We start from the raw sequence: 20,634 nt of genomic DNA, 5'->3' as shown, positions 1-20,634 counted from the left end.
CATTAAACGTGTTTTTTTTATTCATGCATGTAAATCTCTGATGCCCTTGCACCGTGCAAAATTTGTTTACTTTTATCTGTCACGTCTCAAAACCGACTGATTTCCTAACAAATTGAAGCAAATTATTAAGTCAAAGTAAATTAAAAAAAACGTACAAAAACAAGAAATTTAAAAAGGAATCTCGATTTTACAGGGCTGAGGCAGGCACGTTGGTCCAGCTGCGAAAGACGAAACATGAATTCTTCAGGAACATTTCGTTCAAAATCTGCTTGGAAGTTCCCGCCGAACAAAGCCAAGACAAGACAGCACCGCGTCGGATGCCGGAAAAATTTAGGAGGCCACACTGTTTTGTCCTTTTGGCCAGAATCTGCTGAACCTTAGCGGTGAGAATTTTCTGCGACGATTTCCGTTAGTGTGCTTAACCCGGTTTGTGGACACCCGCGGAATCGCTGCTGTTGCCTGCATTGTAAATGCATTCGTAATTTGATCACATCAGCACGATATTTTTTTTAGTTCCATTCAGCTTGCGCGACCGAACGCAAAGCACTTTCAAATTGAACTGTTTTGTTTTTGTTTGTGCTGTCAATCTAAACAGTCATTATTTGCTTCTAAATTTACATGTTGAATGATTTTACATTGAGTCACTTTTACATTATGTTGATATTTACATAGTGTAGATTCATCATATCAAGCAAAACAATGTAAAAGGTCCAAAGTCAAAAATGTAAACAAAACACATTTTTCCTGCAAACGGTTCTTAAGGTGTTAAACTATCGCTACATATTGAGATAAGTATGAAAAATATGATTTTTCTATGAAAAAACATATATTTTACCAAAGGCCGATGTCAATGATATTTTGTTTGTATTCAAAATCCTCATAGACCCTTTGGTTCTAAGGGCCAATGTAGAAACTGGGTTGTTTTGTTTTGAAATCGTGTTTGACCCAGGGACAAAAACAATTTGTTTCAAAACAAACACCGAAACAAAGAATGGCCCTTTGTTTTGAATTACTGCGAAACAGCAAGCTTCCGGGACAGAACGGAGTAGCGATGCAGTGCAAGGCCACGGGACAGATATCTACTTCCGGCTGTATCGAAAAAGACGATCTGATCAACCCGAGGATCAATCTAGTCAACGTGAACAACGGAATTCCGAACAGTTCGCGCGCCCGCTTGAAACTCCTGCCAGCGCTGGCGGGAATAACATGGCGCGTTCTATTTCTTCATGGCTTCGGGTGAGTGGACAATTTTGAAAGAGCAGATTCCAATACAATAATGAATACAAATTCAAATGTTGTCATTATATGTCTCTTTTAGATCCCAAAACCCAGCAGCACCACAATTCTGACTGTCCCCGTTTCTTCATCTCTTTTACGGTGGAAAACCTGCGGGCGCACGTGAACAACGGGAAACAACCAGACGCCCCGCTTCGGCAGCAACGACGTGCACCAAGTGAACCTAACTCAGCCAACGACTACGCCACGAATAAGCCCAACCGGCGACGTCCGAAACAATCCGAATGGTATCAAGCGCTACGAACGATTACGGTAGTGGCTACATGAGCAAGGCCGACGACACGAGCACCAACACTACGTCGCCGGAACATCGATCCGGAGCGGCGGATGCGTTAGTGTTCGAAACAAGAATATGCTGGCCTCGAACGCGATCATAAACTCAGGTGGCTATGACTGCTCCGACGACGGGTGTTGGCGAAGAACCGATAAAGGCAGCATTTGAGGGAAATCTGCTACCGGAAGCAGCGGCGGTCGGTACAAGCTTGGGTACAAGTCAGCACCGTTGCATAATCAAACACCGACACGTGTTCTTCGCCTTTTGGTGAACTCAACCGGAGTGCTCTCGACTGATCCGGACGACTGACAAATCCTCCACGTTCTAACACCATCTGCGACGGCTCCAATCAACGAGTTCATCTTTCCACTTACAGAGATTTATTCAAAATAAATATTCCCAGTATTTGGGACGTTAAGCTGGCGCCAAGTGAAGGCGAAAGCAGAGAATCGTCAACAGTGGAAATCCTTCAACGCGGCCCTATGCTCCACTGGGGAGCAGGAAGCATAAGTAAGTAAGTATTTCTGGAAAATTCCTACACTCCCTAAAGAAGTGCATCATTATGATTCTAGTCTTTTCTGGTTTGTAAATAAACTCAAAACACGAACCATTTACATAAATTTATTACACAATACAATTTCTTTGCTATTCCATGTCACTAGTTCCGATGAATCTCCCCGTTGATAAGTACATTCGCACTGATTACTCCTTTTCTCCTGGTTGTAGCCGGTCAAGCCGTTGGTGCCATCGACCAGTCGACAGGTTCGACCTTGGGTTCGACGGAGATAGTCATGCGATTTGGCGGCTTGGTCTCCACGTCTCCGAAAACGGAATGCAACAATTGTCTCCGTCGGCATCGTAGGACGTTATTCCTTTCACAAATGTACTCACATTTTTTCCTGGAGCACCTACTGGCCATTATTATCCAAGTTTGTGGGCTTTTTTAGCCATCTAAGTATCACGAACTTTCCTGCAAAATAAGAACTTTATTATTCACTTTAAATCACTAAAAGTTTGAACTTACCATTTGGAATGCAGTAATACTCGACGTACAACAAAAAATGTAATAAAAAAACTCGATATTAACTGTTAAATTAACAAAAACGAGCAAAAATAATTTTTTGATTCAAAAGGCCAAACACGAAAGCGTGATTTGTTTTGGATTGGCCTACGAGGCCAAAAAACAAAACAATAACAAAAACAAATCCTGCCGTCGTGTTTGGCCGTTTGACATAAGGCCCAAATGGAAAATGAAACACGCCAATGTTTACAAAGGGTCTAAAACGCAAAGGGCTTAATCTGATCCCGCATATTGATAACTTTTTTTAGGCCTATGTTATTTTTTCATCAATTTTACAGGAATAATTACATTTTTGCATTAAATTGAATGTGGGAATGCATAACACATCTAGTTTCACGCATTTTACTTAAATAATAATCGCATTTGGCCAATTATGTTCGAAATAGGAATTGAAAAACCAACCGCAGATTTCATCCTCGTTTTTCTCAATGTTTTGAAAAATGAGATGGGACGTTTTACAATGTTTTGCTTGATATTATTGCAAAACCAAACAAATTTACATGAGATTCAAAATTTACATGCAATTTGATTTTACATATTTGCTTTTTACATGTGTTTTAGATTTTTACATAGAATTTGGGTTTTACATCAAGCAAGTTTACATTGAAAACATGGTTTACATTAAGTGGAAATTTACATATTTTTTTCTGTGTAGTACAATACCAATGCTTTATGTTTTAATTAATTATTGCATAAGACATTTTGAGAAATCATGCGTAATCGCGCAATGCTACTTCGACAACTTCACTGAAAGAAAGGCACATAGAATTATCACATGTTTTCCACATGAATCCGTCCCATACGATTTAACATGTGAATCTCATGTGTAAATCACTTCAAAAGAATCCATCGGGCGACGCGTTAAATTCAAATGAAAAACACGTGAAATTAACGTGACTACTCACTTGAATATGCAATGAAGCTCTTGTGAGTGCCAAATGAAATTCCATTGATTTTCAAGTGATTTGTTCGTTAGATTTAATCAAAAATTATAGAAATAAATATTATTTTTAAATTTTTATTTCTTATATATTTATTTTTATTTTCTATTTTCTTCAAATATATACAACACTTATTTTTCACATCACAACATTTTGCACACGCGAATCTTACACAGAGATTTTTGTTGATGTTTATCCGCCCAACAAAGGTCACATCTTCCTGCAAAATCCGGTGAGGCCCCCGGACAGCTAAAATGTTCGGAGGATTTCACATCGGCATCCAGAAAGTATTTTGAAGGCTGCCCTTGAGGCTGCCGAATCATGATTGCCTGTAAAAGTGACAGAACATGGGGTTAACATAATGGAATTAATATAAATTATAGTTTTGTTAATGCTTACCACAGTTCATGATCAGTTATTTTTCAATTTCATTCAAGTTGCAATCTAATTGCAATAAACTTAATTTAAAACTGAGAGCTCGAGCTTTGAGCTCTTGAAAATTGCCATCTTGTTTTATCAACTGATTGGCTATTTCTCGAGGCTCAGCTTTCGATACCAACACATGTGTTTCTAACGTGAATTTCACTTCAAAATCAAAGAACAAGTCGATTGGGGCAAATCAAAGTCCAATTCATTTGAATCTCACGTGACTTTCACTTCAAAACCAAAAGACAAGCCGATTGGGGCAAATCTAAATGAAATTCATTTGTAGCTCACGTGAAAACAATGCGAAAAATGAGTGAATTCTTTTTTGCCAACGATCAGCTGGAGCTGAATGATTTTCACATTCATTTGACCTGTAAAGCATGTGAGAGTCAAAGGAAAAGCACGTGAAGTTATCGTGTTGGTTTTTGGAGAAGTTCACGTGAAAAAACATTTAAGTTTGCTATGTTGGTTTTTTTCAGTGTTGAGTGTAGATGGCGCAAGTGATAAATTGCTTCAGAAATTTGAAGAAAATTTGTTCCTGGTGTCATGTCCGTTCGTCCGTGAGTGAACCATAATGGGTGGATAAGTCTTTCGAGCGCAGTGATAATATCGGAGTAAGATTTTTCTTTATTAATCGTCGTTCAAATTTCAAAATGCGCTTTCTGAAATGTTAGTGACGAATTCTGCCAATCTCGATTTCAACACTCTTCTTAAGATTAATTGACTTCGAATACTTCAAAAGTTTGACGCCATCGACTTTTTTAATTCCAGACAAAATAAATTATTGAATAAATAAAGCTACCTCTTGGGAGCATTTTACAAACAGTAAATTGGTTCCGCTTTGATAGTTCTAAATTGAGGCCGCTTTGCGAACCTCTATTCAGCACCCAGCCAGCGATTCCACCGGAGTAGGCTTGGTTTGGTGTGTTATTTGTTCTTATTAGGGTGGCTTGAAATTGTATGGGAAAATTTTAAAATGGACTGATTCAATCAGAACAGGCATTTTCCGGTCCCATTTGGGCCCCCAACAACCCCCAATTTGGGAGCGATTGGATTTGACCCGGCTTTCCGCAAAGCGATTCAAATTTGTATGGAAATTTGTATGGGAAAACCCTCTTTTTTACATTTTGATTTTAATAATTTTCATTTTTCACTCAATTTAAAAACTAACACCGTAGGAGTATAGTCCTGAATATCCTCTAAAACTTTCCCGAAGAAAGTATGGTCCTATCTTGCTTCTGGAAAAAGATACAGAGTTTTTAAAAGAGGCATTTCAAAATAAGTGCTGAAAATTATATTTTTGCAATTCCGTCGTGAAACTAGGGGAGAGTGGGGAAACTTGATCCCCGGGGAGACTTGATCCCAAGCCTGTATCTCGTCAGCATGTGGGTAAAACAATTAGCTTTGTTCTAGAAAGTTGTGCGAAATTGACTAAAATTCATTATAGAAAACAAAGAAAAAAAAATAAATAATGTTTGTAACTCAGACACATTTTTCGAAGAAGTGCTGCAAAAAACTTCCAAGAGATCTTTTTTCTTTGTTTTGATAAGTATAGAAAACACTCAAAATTTATTCAAAAAAATATTTTTATACATGAATTGTTTGATAAACATATCAACTCTAAAACCCTTACGCATTTGACGTTAAATTTATCGTCATACTATTTTTACAATCAGTTGTTTAAAAAAGTGCGTTTAGGGAGACTTGATCCCTGCATTTTTACAGTCACTGGAATCAGCCTCAAGATTAAATAGTTGGGCTGGGTTTTCGTACATAGTTTCCTTTAGTATAGTTGTACATAACTAACTGCAGTTTGAACCATTTTTCAAAAGTTTTGTAAACAAAAATTACCAGCTTTTGTAAACATGCTCAATTTTGGTCTAAAAAAGAAAATTTTAAGTTTTTAAATATTTCACATGCTAAACATGTTATATTTTGAACACAAACGTACAGGTTTAATGTGAAATTGCTGTATCTTATAGAAAATTAAAAGTTTGGATTAATAAGAAACATTTTGCTTCAGATTTCTTCAAAATGTTGAAAGGGGGATCAAACTACTCCCAACATTTTGAAAATGCCGGTTTAAAATATTTTTATAAAACGCTTGGCATTATTCTAAGAGTTTATCTGATGAAATACCCTTATCAGCCAAACATAGTTGAATGTTTAAGCTTTCAATTCATGCAAAAAGATCATAGTTTTGTAAGAAATTGACAGAGTTATGTGCGATACAAAAAAAAGGAGATCAAGTCTCCCCACTCTCCCCTACTTAATTTTCCTGTCATTCTTGAACGACGAAATAGCCTACTTTTCTGTACCAAAAATAACAGAATCGAATAGCAACACTTTTCAAAATAAATGCTGAAATGGGTGCTGAAAAGTTGAACTTTTCAGGACTTGTTTAGAAATATTTTCAACATTTTTTTGAATTAAACGATTTATTGACAAAATACATGAAAAATGTTGTATGGAACTCGTTGCAAAACTTGATTTTTTCAGCACTCTTCGTATTTATCCAACCCGGTGAACCTCGTTGGATAAATGTACGACTCGTACTGAAAAAATCCTCTTTTTGCTACTTGTTGCATAAACTACTATTCTTGCCAACACTGCCAGTACATTGGAAGATATTTTGAAATCTTATTTTTTAACGTAATAACGTTGTTTATAAATGTGGCTTTTATTTAAAATTATTGACATGCAGGGTGACACACCTATAGGGTGTCAACCAAGCCCTAACTTCTACTGGTGACCTTTTAAAGCGTTGGTGTCTTAGGAAAAGTTGTTTAACTACTTATTCCAAGAAATGTTGACATGGTTGGAAGACAGGGTGGCACATCTACAGGGTGTCAACCCATTTATAGCTTCTATTTAAGACCTGTAGTTAGTACTGCCACGCAAAATAGGCTGAACAAAAATTCGTAAAAATTCAGTTTTTCACATAAAATTTCCTTGGAAATCGATTGCAAATGATTGAAAACACGGTATTAAAGTTAAGAAGCTAGTTTGGCAACTCTCCGATCAGTTGTATTTTTTCTGTAAATTGCTCCATAAAATGAAAGGAAGCTGAATAATGGAATTTATTCTGTAAAAATGTTCAGGATATTGGATCAATCTCTACAAAATCGGGCGATTTCGACCATTTTTTTTTTATTTGGCTCAAACTTTGTGGAGGCCTTTCCTATCACCAAAGAAGCCATTTTGTGTTATTGGTTCACCCATACAATTTTGGCAGCTGTTCATACAAAAATGGTACGTAAATATAAAAAAAAATCTGTAACTTTTCAAGATTTTTTTTATTGATTTGGTGTCTTCCGCCAAATTGCTCCTTTTTTAACACTTCTTGTTTCCAGTGATTTGTAAGAATGTCTAGATGATCCTAAAATTTTGCAGAACTTGATTTGAACAAATCTGAAACTTCTGCGACCGAAAACATAGTTCCACCTTTTTTAAAACGACTGCCTTAGCGAATTTTTTGGCGATTTTGAAAAAAACAAGTTGAAACGATGTTTTTGATCGCAAAAATTACAGATTTGATCAAATTATGTTCTGCAAAGTTCTAAAATTATCCAAACATCCTAACAAATCACTGGAAAGAAGAATCATCTTGATTGGTTGAGTTGAGTTATGACCGAGAACCATTGAGTTGAAGTTACCGTTGCAACCTTGGGCGTTGGAATGTTAAGCCATTCAGAAGTTTGTAGTTTGAACATTTGTCCGACGAGTTATGATTTTTTTAAACAGTGATTTTTGTAGAAAAAATCTTGTACTTAAAATTTTTAACCATCATTTTTTATGAAAAATTAAATTTGCAAGATCGGAAACTGTTTTTGATCATGCGCAATCGATTTCCCAGGAAATTTTATGTGAAAAACTAACTTTTTACGAATTTTTGTTCAGCCACCTATTGCGTGACAGGCCTAATTTGCGATTTGTACCCTTTTACAGTGATCAAAAAGGTCTTAAATAGACGCTAGAAATGGGTTGACACCCTGTAGATGTGCCACCCTGTCTTCCAACCATGTCAACATTTCTTGGAATAAGTAGTTAAACAACTTTTCCTAAGACACCAACGCTTTAAAAGGTCACCAGTAGAAGTTAGGGCTTGGTTGACACCCTGTAGGTGTGTCACCCTGCATGTAAATAATTTTAAGTAAAAGCCACATTTATATAAAACAATATTGGCCGAGTCATAAAAAAACACCTCAAGTTGAAACGGTTATAAGCCTTCCATTTACCTGGCACGTGTTGGCAATTTGAATAAGCGAAATTAGGAATCATTCAGACAGCTTGATGAAGCTAAACGCCGTATTTTTTTAATTAACTCTGACACTTCATTATACACTCAAAATAATCCACACGTTGATGCTACTTGAAAAATCACGTAACCCCGATTTTCCCCTCGCTACGCTCGTTTTACGTGACACATGTAAAAATAATGTGAAATTGTACTGGCAAAAAAATGTTTTCACGTTGATGTTACGTGAAAAACCTTATAGTACTTTTCCACTAGGTTTTTTCATGTAGCCTTTATGTGTTTTGAAATGTAACTTCAACGAGACTCGAATGCGCCATTCGGCCGAAATTTCTACGTGATTATTTTAGTATGAAAATTGTTGGCGTACGGTGAAGACATGCTGCCGGATTGCGCTCACATTTTTTTCAAGGAGGGCAGCAGACGGTTAGTAAAATTGAGTTGAAATATTTTTATTAGAATTCATTTTTTGTTTGTTTTGCAGATCTCTAGAAGCCTCATCTTATTTCTCGGTGCTTTCATTAGCGGTGACCTCAAGAATCTCTCGAAAGCAATCCCAGGCGCAATCCCGGTCATCATCCTGACGTCGATTTCGTCCGTCAAAATGCCAATCATGGCTCGTGCCAAAGTGGTGCTTGACGCCACCGGAAATGCTCATGACATGGCCAACGAGTCGTGAACCTTTGCCGGGAGTGCCCGGAGAAGTGCAAATACGCCAGGTGCTTTGCGGCCACCCTCTCGTCGTCTCAAACAAATTCGGTGTTCCAAGCGTTTGCTAGAACAAGCTGATGGTGTGCGGCCACGTCATAACTTCGAAACGGGTCCCCCCGCGGTCGGCAGAATCTGGAAACTTTGACCGAAATTCTTCGTGGTCGGCAAGCGTGACTGGGACGAGGATTACCACCAGTGCGAAGTTGATTAGCCGGAGCAGCTATCTTTTGAGCCACTGGCCCCGCCGGAAGGATCATCCGTGACCAACTTCGATTCGTCAAGCGGAAACCAAAATGGTTGTTCAAATTGACATCACGAAATTTTGAGTTTAAATAATTTATGAATGTAAGAAGAATTCAAATAAACATTGAGTGTTGAAGTTAAACTGCATTTTTGGTTCTTCTTTTTTTAAAAAAAACAGAAAAATAAGCTGAAATTAATCCTTATTAGTACTAGAAAATTCATATAACAATTACTAGAACGTTCATGTAGAGTATACCAGCTGATACATTTAGCATTTACGTGTTAAGCACGTAGAAACGACGTGAAAGAATCTGGCCAAGCAAATTTCGTTTCTACTAGGGCCGCCTCGTAGAAGTTACGTGAAAACTGTAGTGGAAAAATACCACATAACTTTTCACGTAACTTCAACGTGTGCATTTTTTTGAGTGTACCGTCTATCAGTTGCCTCGCTCATTCTATACAAGTTATGCTTTTATCACTCAATGGATCCATCCTCAAGCTCAGCCATATCTCACCCAAGAGAGCAATCAGCTGTTTCTCGTTATGGGAATGTTCTCTCTCTTCTTTTCATTGAGTGAAGGCATTCAGTTGTCTGTCGCTCGCCTGTATTCAACCTCGGCTCAGCTCAGTGAAAGGTGGTGCGTCGCGCATGACTTAGGACCCGGTACATCACGCTAGAGCCGCTCAGTCATCGTTACAAGCTCGTCTTAAGCAAGTCGTCTCGAGGTCTCCCGCAAGACCCAAAACCGGTAACCAGCGTGACTGTGCAAATATTGGATATTCTTAACCGCACAGTTGACATACCCCCCACCGCCGTTGAAGGTGTGGATGAGCTAAACCCATTTATAGTTTCTTGAAGGAGGAATATTCCGTTGCAGTAGCCAACAGTAGTGAAAGAAGTGTTGACCTGTGCAGGTGTGTTCAGAGAGAGGTGTTCAACGGAGAAGACAGTGTTATCAGCGTTGCTAAATTAGACAAGACAAGAATGAGTGATGAATGGAGTCTGCTGTCCAAGATACCGGCAATACTGGAAGAACAGCATTTCGTGCGCGTGCCGGACCATGAACCGGTCGTACGATTCGAGTTCCCCGAGGATTTAAAGGTGAGCGTGTTGCGGGAACTGGCGCGTTGCGTTTTATCTGTATGTTTGAAATTTGGATCAATCAACATCAAACGGATCAAATTTGATCAGAACGTTTATTTTAGATCAGGGGCCGGAGATACTAAGAAAGAAAACATCACAAAACCTTAGTTGTAAGCAAATCACAAAAAAATGTGAAAAAATGCGATATCTCTTGTAGCAGAAGAATCAATTGACGTAATTTTTTTCAATTCAATTTGGTTTTATTGGTAAATAATTAAGTTACAATAAGTTCTTTTGATGTACAAACAGAGTTTTGGAGTTCCTATCAATTGTGTGTTACATTATAATAAATTTTGGAACAATTATTGCTGTTAACTAAAGGTTTACCAAGAGTAAAAAAATGTGAAAATACTTAGGCCGTTGCAAATATTATCGAAAAACTTCAAAATTTCAACGGGCAGTTGTTAAAAACACCTTTAAACACTTTTTCCACATAAATGTTAATAACATGGCTTGTAAATTCATTTTTTATTAATCTATTTATTTATTTTTTCCTTTGGACAGAGTTGAGGGACTTAAACTTAAAAAAATATTTGCAACTGCCTCATTAAAATTGCAAAGGATTAACGTAATACATTCATTGGAGAAATATTACCAATTGGTTTTATTTACACGGAGAAAAAAGAGTTCCCAAAATCGTGAACAAGCGTTCATGAAAATGGGAACCACGAACAAAGTGTTCAAATCCAGTGGTACGATTTCCAAAAACGTACCATGGGATTTTAACACTTTGTTCGTGGTTCCCATTTTCATGAACACTTGTTCACGATTTTGGGAACTCTTTTTTCTCCGTGTAATTGAAAACATCTTGCATATGATCTAAAATTCTTCATAACTCTTAATTAATTAATTACTTAATTACGTTGAAAAATTCTAAAATTTATGTATTACTTAAATTTACAGCCTGAAAAGGATTAGCTTTTTAGTACACTTAAAAGTCAAAAAATTTAAATTCAAGAAAACATAGCATTTAACAAGTCTCTCCAAGAATCGATTCATTTCATGTTACTGTTAAATAACTTTTTCGATTATCAAAATAAAAAAAAAGATTTTTGTTGTGTAGTGATATTGCTATTATTCTCCAGAGAACTGCCGAGCATGCACGATGCGTGTGTTAACGCAGGTCACGTTTCCTGATGCGCAAACGCGGAATACTTTCATCAATGAACGCATAATCCTTATCAGTATATGACAGCCAGTGTATGTTATCTAAATCGGTTTTATGTTTGCTAGAAACTGGTCGACTTCACACTGGACAGCGATGAGCCACGCGACCAGGCTGGCGTCGAGCAGATTATCAAACAAGTGTTGCAATACTCGGTCAGAACCGGACACGCCAACTTCCACAATCAGCTTTTTGCCGGCGTTGATCCGTACGGCCTAGCCGGCTCTTGGATTACGGACGCCCTCAATACCAGCCAGTAAGTGTACACGAGACTCCTCATCCCATGACCTAGTGCAACTTTCAACCTGTTTTCAACAGATACACATTCGAAGTTGGACCCGCTTTCACGTTGATCGAGGATGCCCTCATTGCCAAGTGTTTGCGGCTGTTTGGGTTCGTCGAAGGCGATGGGATCCTGTCCCCGGGTGGATCCATTTCAAACATGTACGCCATGGTGGCGGCAAGGTATCGGGCTCTGCCGGGGGTGAAGCGGACCGGGCTGGCCAATCAACCAACGCTGGTGGCGTTCACGTCGGAGGATGTAAGTTGATGAAATGCCTTAAATATTATTTCCAGAAATTTCAATATTCCCGAACCTGTTTCAAGTTCCATGGATTCAAATTTGCTATTTGAATATTGTTGACGTCAATGACTGATGAAACCTGAGGTGAAACTATATCTATCTATTTAAAAAAAAAATGCGTCATCTACGTCATTAGAACACTAAGGTTTAAAAGATTCTTTAACATTCCAACGCCCAAGGCTCCAAAAAAGTTGGAACGGTAACTTCAACTCGCTGGTTCTCGGGCCTAACTCAACCAATCAAGATGATTATTCTTTCCAGTGATTTGTTAGGATGTCTAGATGATTCTAGAACTTTGCAGAACTTAATTTGAACAAATCTGTAATTTCTGCGACCGAAAACATCGTTCCACCTTTTTGACAAAGAACTTTGTCTTAGGGCTCTATACAAGGGTAGCAATCCAGATTTTTCGCGAAGCGAAATGTAACGCGTAGAAGAAAATTTTCGAAAAAAGTGCAAGATTTCAAACGATTGTATCTTTTTTCCCTCTCGACCAATTTGAACGTTTTACCCACCAAACGAAAGGGGAAGACTTACTTAATGATCTTAAAACATGTTTATTACAGTACTTATTTATTTAAGTACTTAAAAGTTAACATAAAACTACTAAAGAATAGCGAACGCTGATTGGTCAAGCGCAACCTTTCCCGAACACATTAATCAGATTCAAGTATCTAGCACTTAGAAAATTTTGCCTTGCCTCCTCCTTCCGTGGAACTGTCACGCGAGAATGTAGCACCATGGTTGCAACATGCCGTGCGATACTATTTAAGTTAGCACTTAGCCTCAGAAAAGTTCAGTGCCTACCGAGGTTTCATCCGAGGCGGACCTCGCGTTGGTTGTTTAAATGCTCACACATACATTCGCACACTCAAACAAAGCACTGTTTAGGTTCCAACTCGGAAGGGTTTGTGTCTAACTTTAAAGGGAGTGTTTTTCGGCAGCTTACTCAAGCAAAAGAAACCAATTTTTTTTACGTGTATTTATTCGAAAAACATTTTTTCCTAAGCCCCCTAATCATCCACATCATTCCCCTCAACACCCACTTCTTCTCACTGTCGCCGGCGTCCCCGATTCAGTCACTTCCCAGATACACTAACGTTTCATTGGGTACCAAACATCATGGATTTTTATAATAGACATAAAAATGGATATTAAAACAGAATAGGATCCTAAAGCCCTATGTAATTTTTTGTACAACGGTAAAAAAACAAAATTTTAATGCAAAAGAATAATTAGACAACATTTTAAGATGAATCAACTATGGCCCCCTTGGGACCAGCTGTCAAGTAGAATGATGTCGGTCAGAAAGAGCCTCGAACTTATTTTAAATAATTTTGTAATTATTGGTTACGATAGCCTGTTAGTATAAACTGTGCATCAGGTCAAGGATTGTAATAATTGGAATATTTAAAAATCTATTTTAAATTCTTTGTGGTCGTACAAAGTTTCTTAAAAAATAGCTTTATCGTTTGGTTCTGAACAATATTATAATCGCGGGTGTCAATAATTATAGTTTGCGCACGCTGATATGACCGCAAGAAAATGGCCGCCTGACAGCCACAGAATATTTTTTTGGCAGTTGTCAAAGGTTGCCTTGAATCAGCTGACTTTTTGGGAAAAAATATTCAAAGCAAACCAGGTTGACAGGCAAATCAATGCTGAATTTCAGTTCAACTTCGTCGTCGTCGTGCTACCTTGTCGTAAGTGCATTTTGGGCCAAATTGAGTTAAGAACGCCATTTTGTGCAGCTCACAATACCTCACCTTTTGACCCTCACAGATCCCCAAAATTCGATTTCAATCCTGAGATATTCAACGAAATCTGAAAAAACTCCGTGCATTTTTGTCTCTTTACATATAAAAGAAGTTTCAATCTCGTCGTGCTACCTTGTCACTCCCTGAAAATTGATGTAAGTGCGACAACTGGCCAAAGGGATTTCAGGTCAGAACGCGTTTGACGCACGTACAAGTTAGATTACCGTAAACATTTGTAATGGAGCACCGGATTCGAGTGGTAGAAATTACAGTTCTCCCATTGTACACATTGCAGAAAAAAGCAAAAACTGCTCGAATGGAAATACTCCATTATAACTCGGGACTCCGGCAACCAACTTCAACCAAAATTTGGGACGACGTCGACTTGCTGATTTTTACACCGCGGTATTTCGTCGGCCATAACCTCCTATCAGTCGAAGCGAAGTAAAATCTTGATGTTATCTCGCAATAAGCAATAATAACAATAATAATATTAATTTTAGAAATACAACCCCTGAATACAAACCAATTTTCATTTTTGTTACACTATATTTAGTATCAAACTTCATGGATTTTAATACATGACATTAAAATTTACATTTAAACCAGCCCCTATGTAGGTGGGAATGGAGAAAATCAACCGGAGTAACTCGGAGGAACATTGAGTAACTCTCGTTACTCTGGGCATAATTGAGGAACTCTTTTGCTCACTGTATTGCCCTTGCCCTAAGATGACAGTTTTCGTTGCGCGTATCCACCGACAGACGGCAATGTGGGCCTCATCGGAGCTCGTACGCTAAAAATGTTACTCAAAATTCGTGTGGGATTTTTTGTTTCCGTAATGGCTTTCACGGGACTCTCTCTCTATTTTTTCTAGAATCATTTTAGAATTATTCGAACATGGTGTATCTCTAAACAAGTATTTCCAGAAAAAAAATCAAAAAACGACAAAATGTTCAACCAAAACAGGCAAAGACTATATTTATTTAAACTATTCGTCATTTTCAAATGTTTATCAAACATCATGATTTTAGATACTGGACATAAAAATTGACATGTCGCCATGACTACAAAATGGATATCTCGGTTGCGTTTGTATCGATAAAATAAAATGATCAAATTGAATAAAAAAGATATAATTTAAAGAGGCTCATGCAAAGTTCTTTGTCATATTGGTCATGTGTAATATAACCACCTGCACCTTTTTTTAAAAAGACTGCCTCCGCGGAATTTTCGGGGACAACTTTTTCATCCAATTTTTTGAGATCCGGCCTCAAAAAAGTGTATAAAAAACACTTTAGTGTTAATAACTTTTAATAGGGTGGTCAGATCTTCAATATTTTGGACGCGTTGAAAAGGTCTTTCAAATACCTTTCTAAAAATGTATAACATGACGGGTTTCCTAACAAAAACCACCCTTTTTACAATCATTCGGACTTTAGTCAAAATCGTTTTTTAAGCATAACTTAGCATAACCGCACAGACATTTGCTCAGCATTGGATTCTGAGTCGATATGTATACATGAAGGTGGGTCTAGGAGGTCAAATTAAGAAGTTCGTTTTTCGAGTGATTTTATAGCATTTCCTCATTGAGGTGAGGAAGGCAAAAAGCATAGGCAAATTTCAATGCACAAAGTTGCTTTTTAAAAAGGGGAAATAGTGCTGAAAAAATTTCAAAGGCCTCGAGAATGTCAAAATTTCAAAAAAATTTAATGTTAAAATAATGTCTATTTCAAAGAAGCTCAAAATATGACCATATTTTTTCACAATTTGGCTGATTGTGATTCACAAACAAATAAACGTGAAAATAACATACAGCTGGACAATTTTTTTGTCTGGAAGGTATGACTTAAACTTCATTATACAACGGTCCAAACTGAAGCACAGAGCTTATGGGATATGAGCTATATGGGAGACATTAATCATATGAAAAATCATTCAAACTTCAAAAAATTATAGTGTTTTGAAATCAAAATGATATCACCTATCCATTGCAGTTATGATTACATGAAAATTTTCACAAAATACGTATTTTTTCCTATATTTTGAAAATGCAATGCATCTCAAAAAAAAATCTGAAAATTATTGTTATTGCAAAATGGGTATCAAATGATCGGTATTTTTCTATTAATTTCAAAAGCAATAAGATTTATTTTCGAAAAAATACTCAAAATCTCAGTTTTTTTACAATATGGGTATCAAATGATCGGATTTTTTCATACATTTCGAAGTCATAACACAAATTTTGAAAAATACTCAAAATTTTCACTACGTATTTTTTTAAATACTCAAAATTTCAGTTTTTAAAATATAAGTATCAAATGATTGGGAATTTTTGATACATTTCGTTAGGAAAACACAAATTTTTCACAAAACTACGTAATTTTGAGAAAAAAAATCAAAAATTCAGTTTTTTAACACTATGGGTATTTTAAAAAATTGCGTAAATACTTTTGAAATGTTTCCAAAAAACCATTATTTGATTAGCATATAAAAAAACCAGCAATTTTTATTATATTTATGAAAAAGTACATAGTTACGTTAAAATTTTGATTATTTAAAAAAAAATGTAACAACCTTCGAAATGTATGAAAACATCCCAATTATTTGATACCCATGTAGAAAAAATACTAAAATTAGTATTTTTCAAAAAAAACGTAGTTTTAAGATAATTTTGATTATTTGTCATTTTATGGTATTACTTTCGAAATGTATGTAAAAATCTCGATCATGCGATATCCATATTGTAAAAAACTGAAAAACTGGAACTTTACGATTTTTTTTCAAAAATACGAAGTTTTGTGAAAATTTTGAGTATTTCATTTTAGGTTACATGTTTTTAGTGTTATTTAATCTGAAATAAAAAAAATATTTTTAGATTTATAAACACTTCAGAAGTAGAATATTCTAAGTAAATTAGGTTTTTTTTAAATCACATTAAAAAATTGGTTTTGATTGCAGCAATAGTTTATATTTTTTTTAAATCTATTTCTGATGAGTGTTGGTAAAACTTGGAATTTAAGTAAGTTAAGCCAAAACTTTAAATATATTTTAGGTCGTTGCAAATATTTTTTGAAGTTTATGTCCCTCGGCTCTGCCCAAAACCGAGGGGGGGGCATAAAATATAAAAATATAAAAATTTAAATTACAAGCCTAGGTTTCAACATTTGGATGAAAAAATTGTTTTAAAATGCATTTTACAAGCGTACAGTCGCTTTCCAATCGTTAGTTTTGAAACTTTTCGTGGGACTCTACATTGGTATTTCATGAAAATTTAAAATGTTTTCAAAGGAGTTCAAACATGCTGAATATGATCATAAACGCGGGAAAATGCATTTTAACTGGTTTTCAGATGAATAAACTTTAATTTTCATTATTTTCATTTCATTTCATCATTTTGAAGTTTTAAAAAAATTTTTTTTTGCTCCCTGATTACTCAGGCAAACTTTTAAGAAGATGGGAGGCGGCATAAACTTTGAAAAATATTTGCAACGTTCTTATTAAATTTTAATAAAATTAGTGCAACAAATATTTTATTGTTTTTTTTTTCATATGAAACACCAAAAAAATCTTATTACGTTATTAAGGGGTTAAATACATGTGACAATCACAAAAATTTTATATTACAGAAAATTTATTGAATCCACTAAAAAGATGATTTTCAATCAGTCCTGAAAGTTTCATGATGATATTACATGATTATACAGCAATTCCCCACGAAAACAGCATGATTCGAAAAAAAAGTTCTCCGATCGGGCTCAAGTTTTTCGATGTTGGGGTACCAAAATTTTCGTAATTGAAATACGCAACTTTTGGTACCCTAACATGTATAGGTCATCGCTGAAATTTTCAAGTTATCGCAGTTTTAGTGAAAAAAGTCATTTTTTTTTTCGTTTTCGTCATTTTCCCATTTTTGCGCGTGGCGCGTCGAAAAACTCAGTTTTTATTTTCAAAAAATCGTATCTCAGAGTATCGAAAACATAACTTCACCATTTTTTGAAATGATATGTGAAATTTTCCGAGGAATCCGATAAAAATATTTTCAGACATAGGCTTTTTGCTCCCGAGACCTTCAAAACAGCATTTTAAGTGTTCATACGACCTTTTCATTTGTTAAGCTAGATTGTTGAAACTTCTTACTATGTTTCTTAAATAGCCAAACTAATCATCTGTCTTTTGCGTCTAAGAGATACGATTTTTTGAAAAAAGTGGTTTTTGAGAAAATTGACGAAAATTTCCATTTTTCGGACCACCCTAACACGGCGTAGGTCACCCTAATGGCCAAACGAAAAAATACGGGTCTAATTATTTCGGCCAAGAAACTCCCAGAAAAATTTTGAGCCCGATCGGAGAACTTTTTTTTCGAACCATGCTGTTTTCGTGGGGAATGGCTGTATACTGAGTTAGAGACTATTTTAAGCTCAACATTTTGACGTGCGCAAAGCGTACTGTCAAACTTTCTGAGCGTTTTTCTCGAAACACCGAGTTGATTTACGGGTGCCACGATATCTCGAGATCTCGTGTGCATGACGAGGTCAGGCTTGCCACAAATACAGATTTTTTTGGCACATACCAAACACTCAATCGAGTATAACTTTAAAGAATAATATTCTTACCAAAAACTGAACATGCCAAAAGATGCTAACAATGTTTATCTTTTTGGCCAATTTAACAAAAACTGCTCAAATTTATTTTAACTGTAAAAAAAATCGTTTGTGTTTCGGGCCTGTGCTGAAAAATCTGTATTTGTGGCAAGCCTGGACGAGGTCCGATTTTGAAATTTTGCTTTTAAAAGAAATACAAAAATCTAAAACTGGCGATCTTTTTTTTAAAATAAGTTTTTTGAAAATTGGCCTTCGTCATGCACACAGTACCGGTTAAACGAGTCTTCACCAAAATTTTGAGACGATTTGGTCAAGGCATTGTTAAGAAATCGTGGCACCCGTTTTTGAAACTAACTTCAAATAGCTATATCTCGGCAATAATACAACCAAATGTCTTCAAATTTGTTTTGATAATAGATGAAAATGTATATTTTAATTCCCTGATAACAGTTTTTAAATAACATTAAGTGTGTGCTCTCACACCAACCTCTGACTTTTTTGTCGATTTACATGTATGTAACTCCTTAATTGAATTTGCTCACTTTAGGCTGAAATATGTAAGAAACACAGTTTTAATAATAACTGTGTGTCTTACATACTTCAATCATTTTGGTTTTTAAAACAACGATTTTCAACTTTTTTTAAAGCACCACTGAAGACATTTTTTTGAAAAAAAACCTACATGGTAAATAAATGAGAAAGGACTTATTGATCCTTGCACTATAACTTGGATTTGGCCCGCACTTTTCTCTCGCACTTTTGACAACAAAATTTCCAAAAACTAGGCAACCAGCAGTTGTTTATTTACATTTCCAGTCGCAGTTTCCACCAAACTGTACATTCGCACTTTAAAATTACGATTGACAGGTGAGCAACATCGGCTCGCTTTGATCATTTTTTGATCGCAATAGTGCGATCGATAGCAATAATTTAGTGCGAAGTCCAAGTTAGTGAGAATTGCGCAATATCGGTTGAGAACCTGCGAGTTGAAATTACCGTTCCAACTTTTTTGGCAGACTTGGGCGTCCGTGCAAGTTGAACTTGCGTTGGGCGTTCCAGTGTTAAAACTCATTTTAATAAAATATTCCGAACCCTTTTTCAACAGGCCCACTACAGCATCAAAAAGGCAGTCCACTGGTTGGGCATCGGCATCGACAACCTGGTGCTCGTCCGAACCGACCCCGGAGGATGCATGATTCCGGAGGAGCTGGAGAAAGCCATCTGCACAGTTCTCGCCTCCGGCCGCAAACCTTTCTTCGTAAACTCAACGGCTGGCACCACCGTACTGGGCGCGTTTGATCCGTTCGAACGAATCGCCGCCATTTGCGAGCGGCACAATCTGTGGCTGCACGTGGACTCCTGTCTGGGCGGAAGTGCCATCCTGTCGCGCAAGCACTCGCACCTGCTGGCCGGCGTTGAACGGGCCGACTCGCTGGCGTGGAACCCGCACAAAACGCTGGGGGCTCCGCTGCAGTGTTCGATTTTCTTGCTGAAGCACAAGGGACTGCTGCACGAGTGTAATTCCGCTAATGCGGACTATCTGTTCCAGCAGGACAAGTTTTACGACGTTTCGTACGACACGGGGGACAAGAGTGTGCAGTGTGGCCGGAAGGTGGATGCGTTCAAAATTTGGCTCATGTTCAAAGCACGTGGAGATCGTGGACTTGCGGAGCTGGTTGAGAACGCGTTTGACTGTGCGGAGTTCTTTACGCGGGAGGTTAGGAAGCGGGACGGGTTCAGGTTGGTGCTTGAGCAGATCCAGTACACCAACGTTGGCTTCTGGTACGTTCCGAAGAAGCTGCGGGTGCCGGAGGAGCAGCAGGATGACGCGTGGTGGGCGAAGATTTACGAGGTTTGAATAATTTCTAGAGAATTCTCGAATTCTATTCTATTTTTTGAACGTTGATTTCTACTTTCAGGTAACGGCCATTATCAAGGAAAGACTGGTCAAACAGGGCAGCGTACTGATTGGGTACGTTCCGAGACCACACAAGAAGATTGGAAATTTCTTCCGGATGGTCGTAACGTGTCATCCCAGGCCGACACACAGTTCAATGAAATTTGTAATCGATGAAATTGAAAGGGTCGGTGAGATGCTTTAAGTAAGGTTACGAGTTTTGTTATTGTCAGGAATAAACCATATTTAAATATTAA

The 20,634-nt window shown here is 37.0% G+C and overlaps 1 protein-coding gene across 5 annotated transcripts; it reads left to right on the top strand.

The window, feature by feature from the left end:
* Positions 1-24: 24 nt before the first annotated feature.
* LOC6032736 (acidic amino acid decarboxylase GADL1) lies at positions 25-20,632 on the top strand. 5 transcript variants are annotated; one of them, XM_038262625.1, is made up of 8 exons: positions 25-135; positions 194-383; positions 1,024-1,236; positions 1,319-2,084; positions 11,605-11,792; positions 11,855-12,077; positions 19,586-20,332; positions 20,400-20,632. In XM_038262625.1, the coding sequence occupies exons 6-8, from the start codon at positions 11,979-11,981 to the stop codon at positions 20,580-20,582; spliced, it is 1,029 nt and encodes a 342-aa protein (XP_038118553.1). In that variant the 5' UTR covers positions 25-135; positions 194-383; positions 1,024-1,236; positions 1,319-2,084; positions 11,605-11,792; positions 11,855-11,978; the 3' UTR covers positions 20,583-20,632. The 5 variants fall into 5 exon arrangements, with proteins under 5 accessions (XP_038118553.1, XP_038118552.1, XP_038118554.1 ...); XM_038262624.1 differs by having other exon boundaries at positions 194-1,236; XM_038262626.1 differs by lacking the exons at positions 1,024-1,236; positions 1,319-2,084.
* Positions 20,633-20,634: the final 2 nt, after the last annotated feature.

This window comes from Culex quinquefasciatus, chromosome 3 (genome assembly GCF_015732765.1).
Source record: "Culex quinquefasciatus strain JHB chromosome 3, VPISU_Cqui_1.0_pri_paternal, whole genome shotgun sequence".
Taxonomy (NCBI): Eukaryota; Metazoa; Arthropoda; class Insecta; order Diptera; family Culicidae; genus Culex; species Culex quinquefasciatus.
This window is presented reverse-complemented; position numbering and strand designations above follow the sequence as displayed.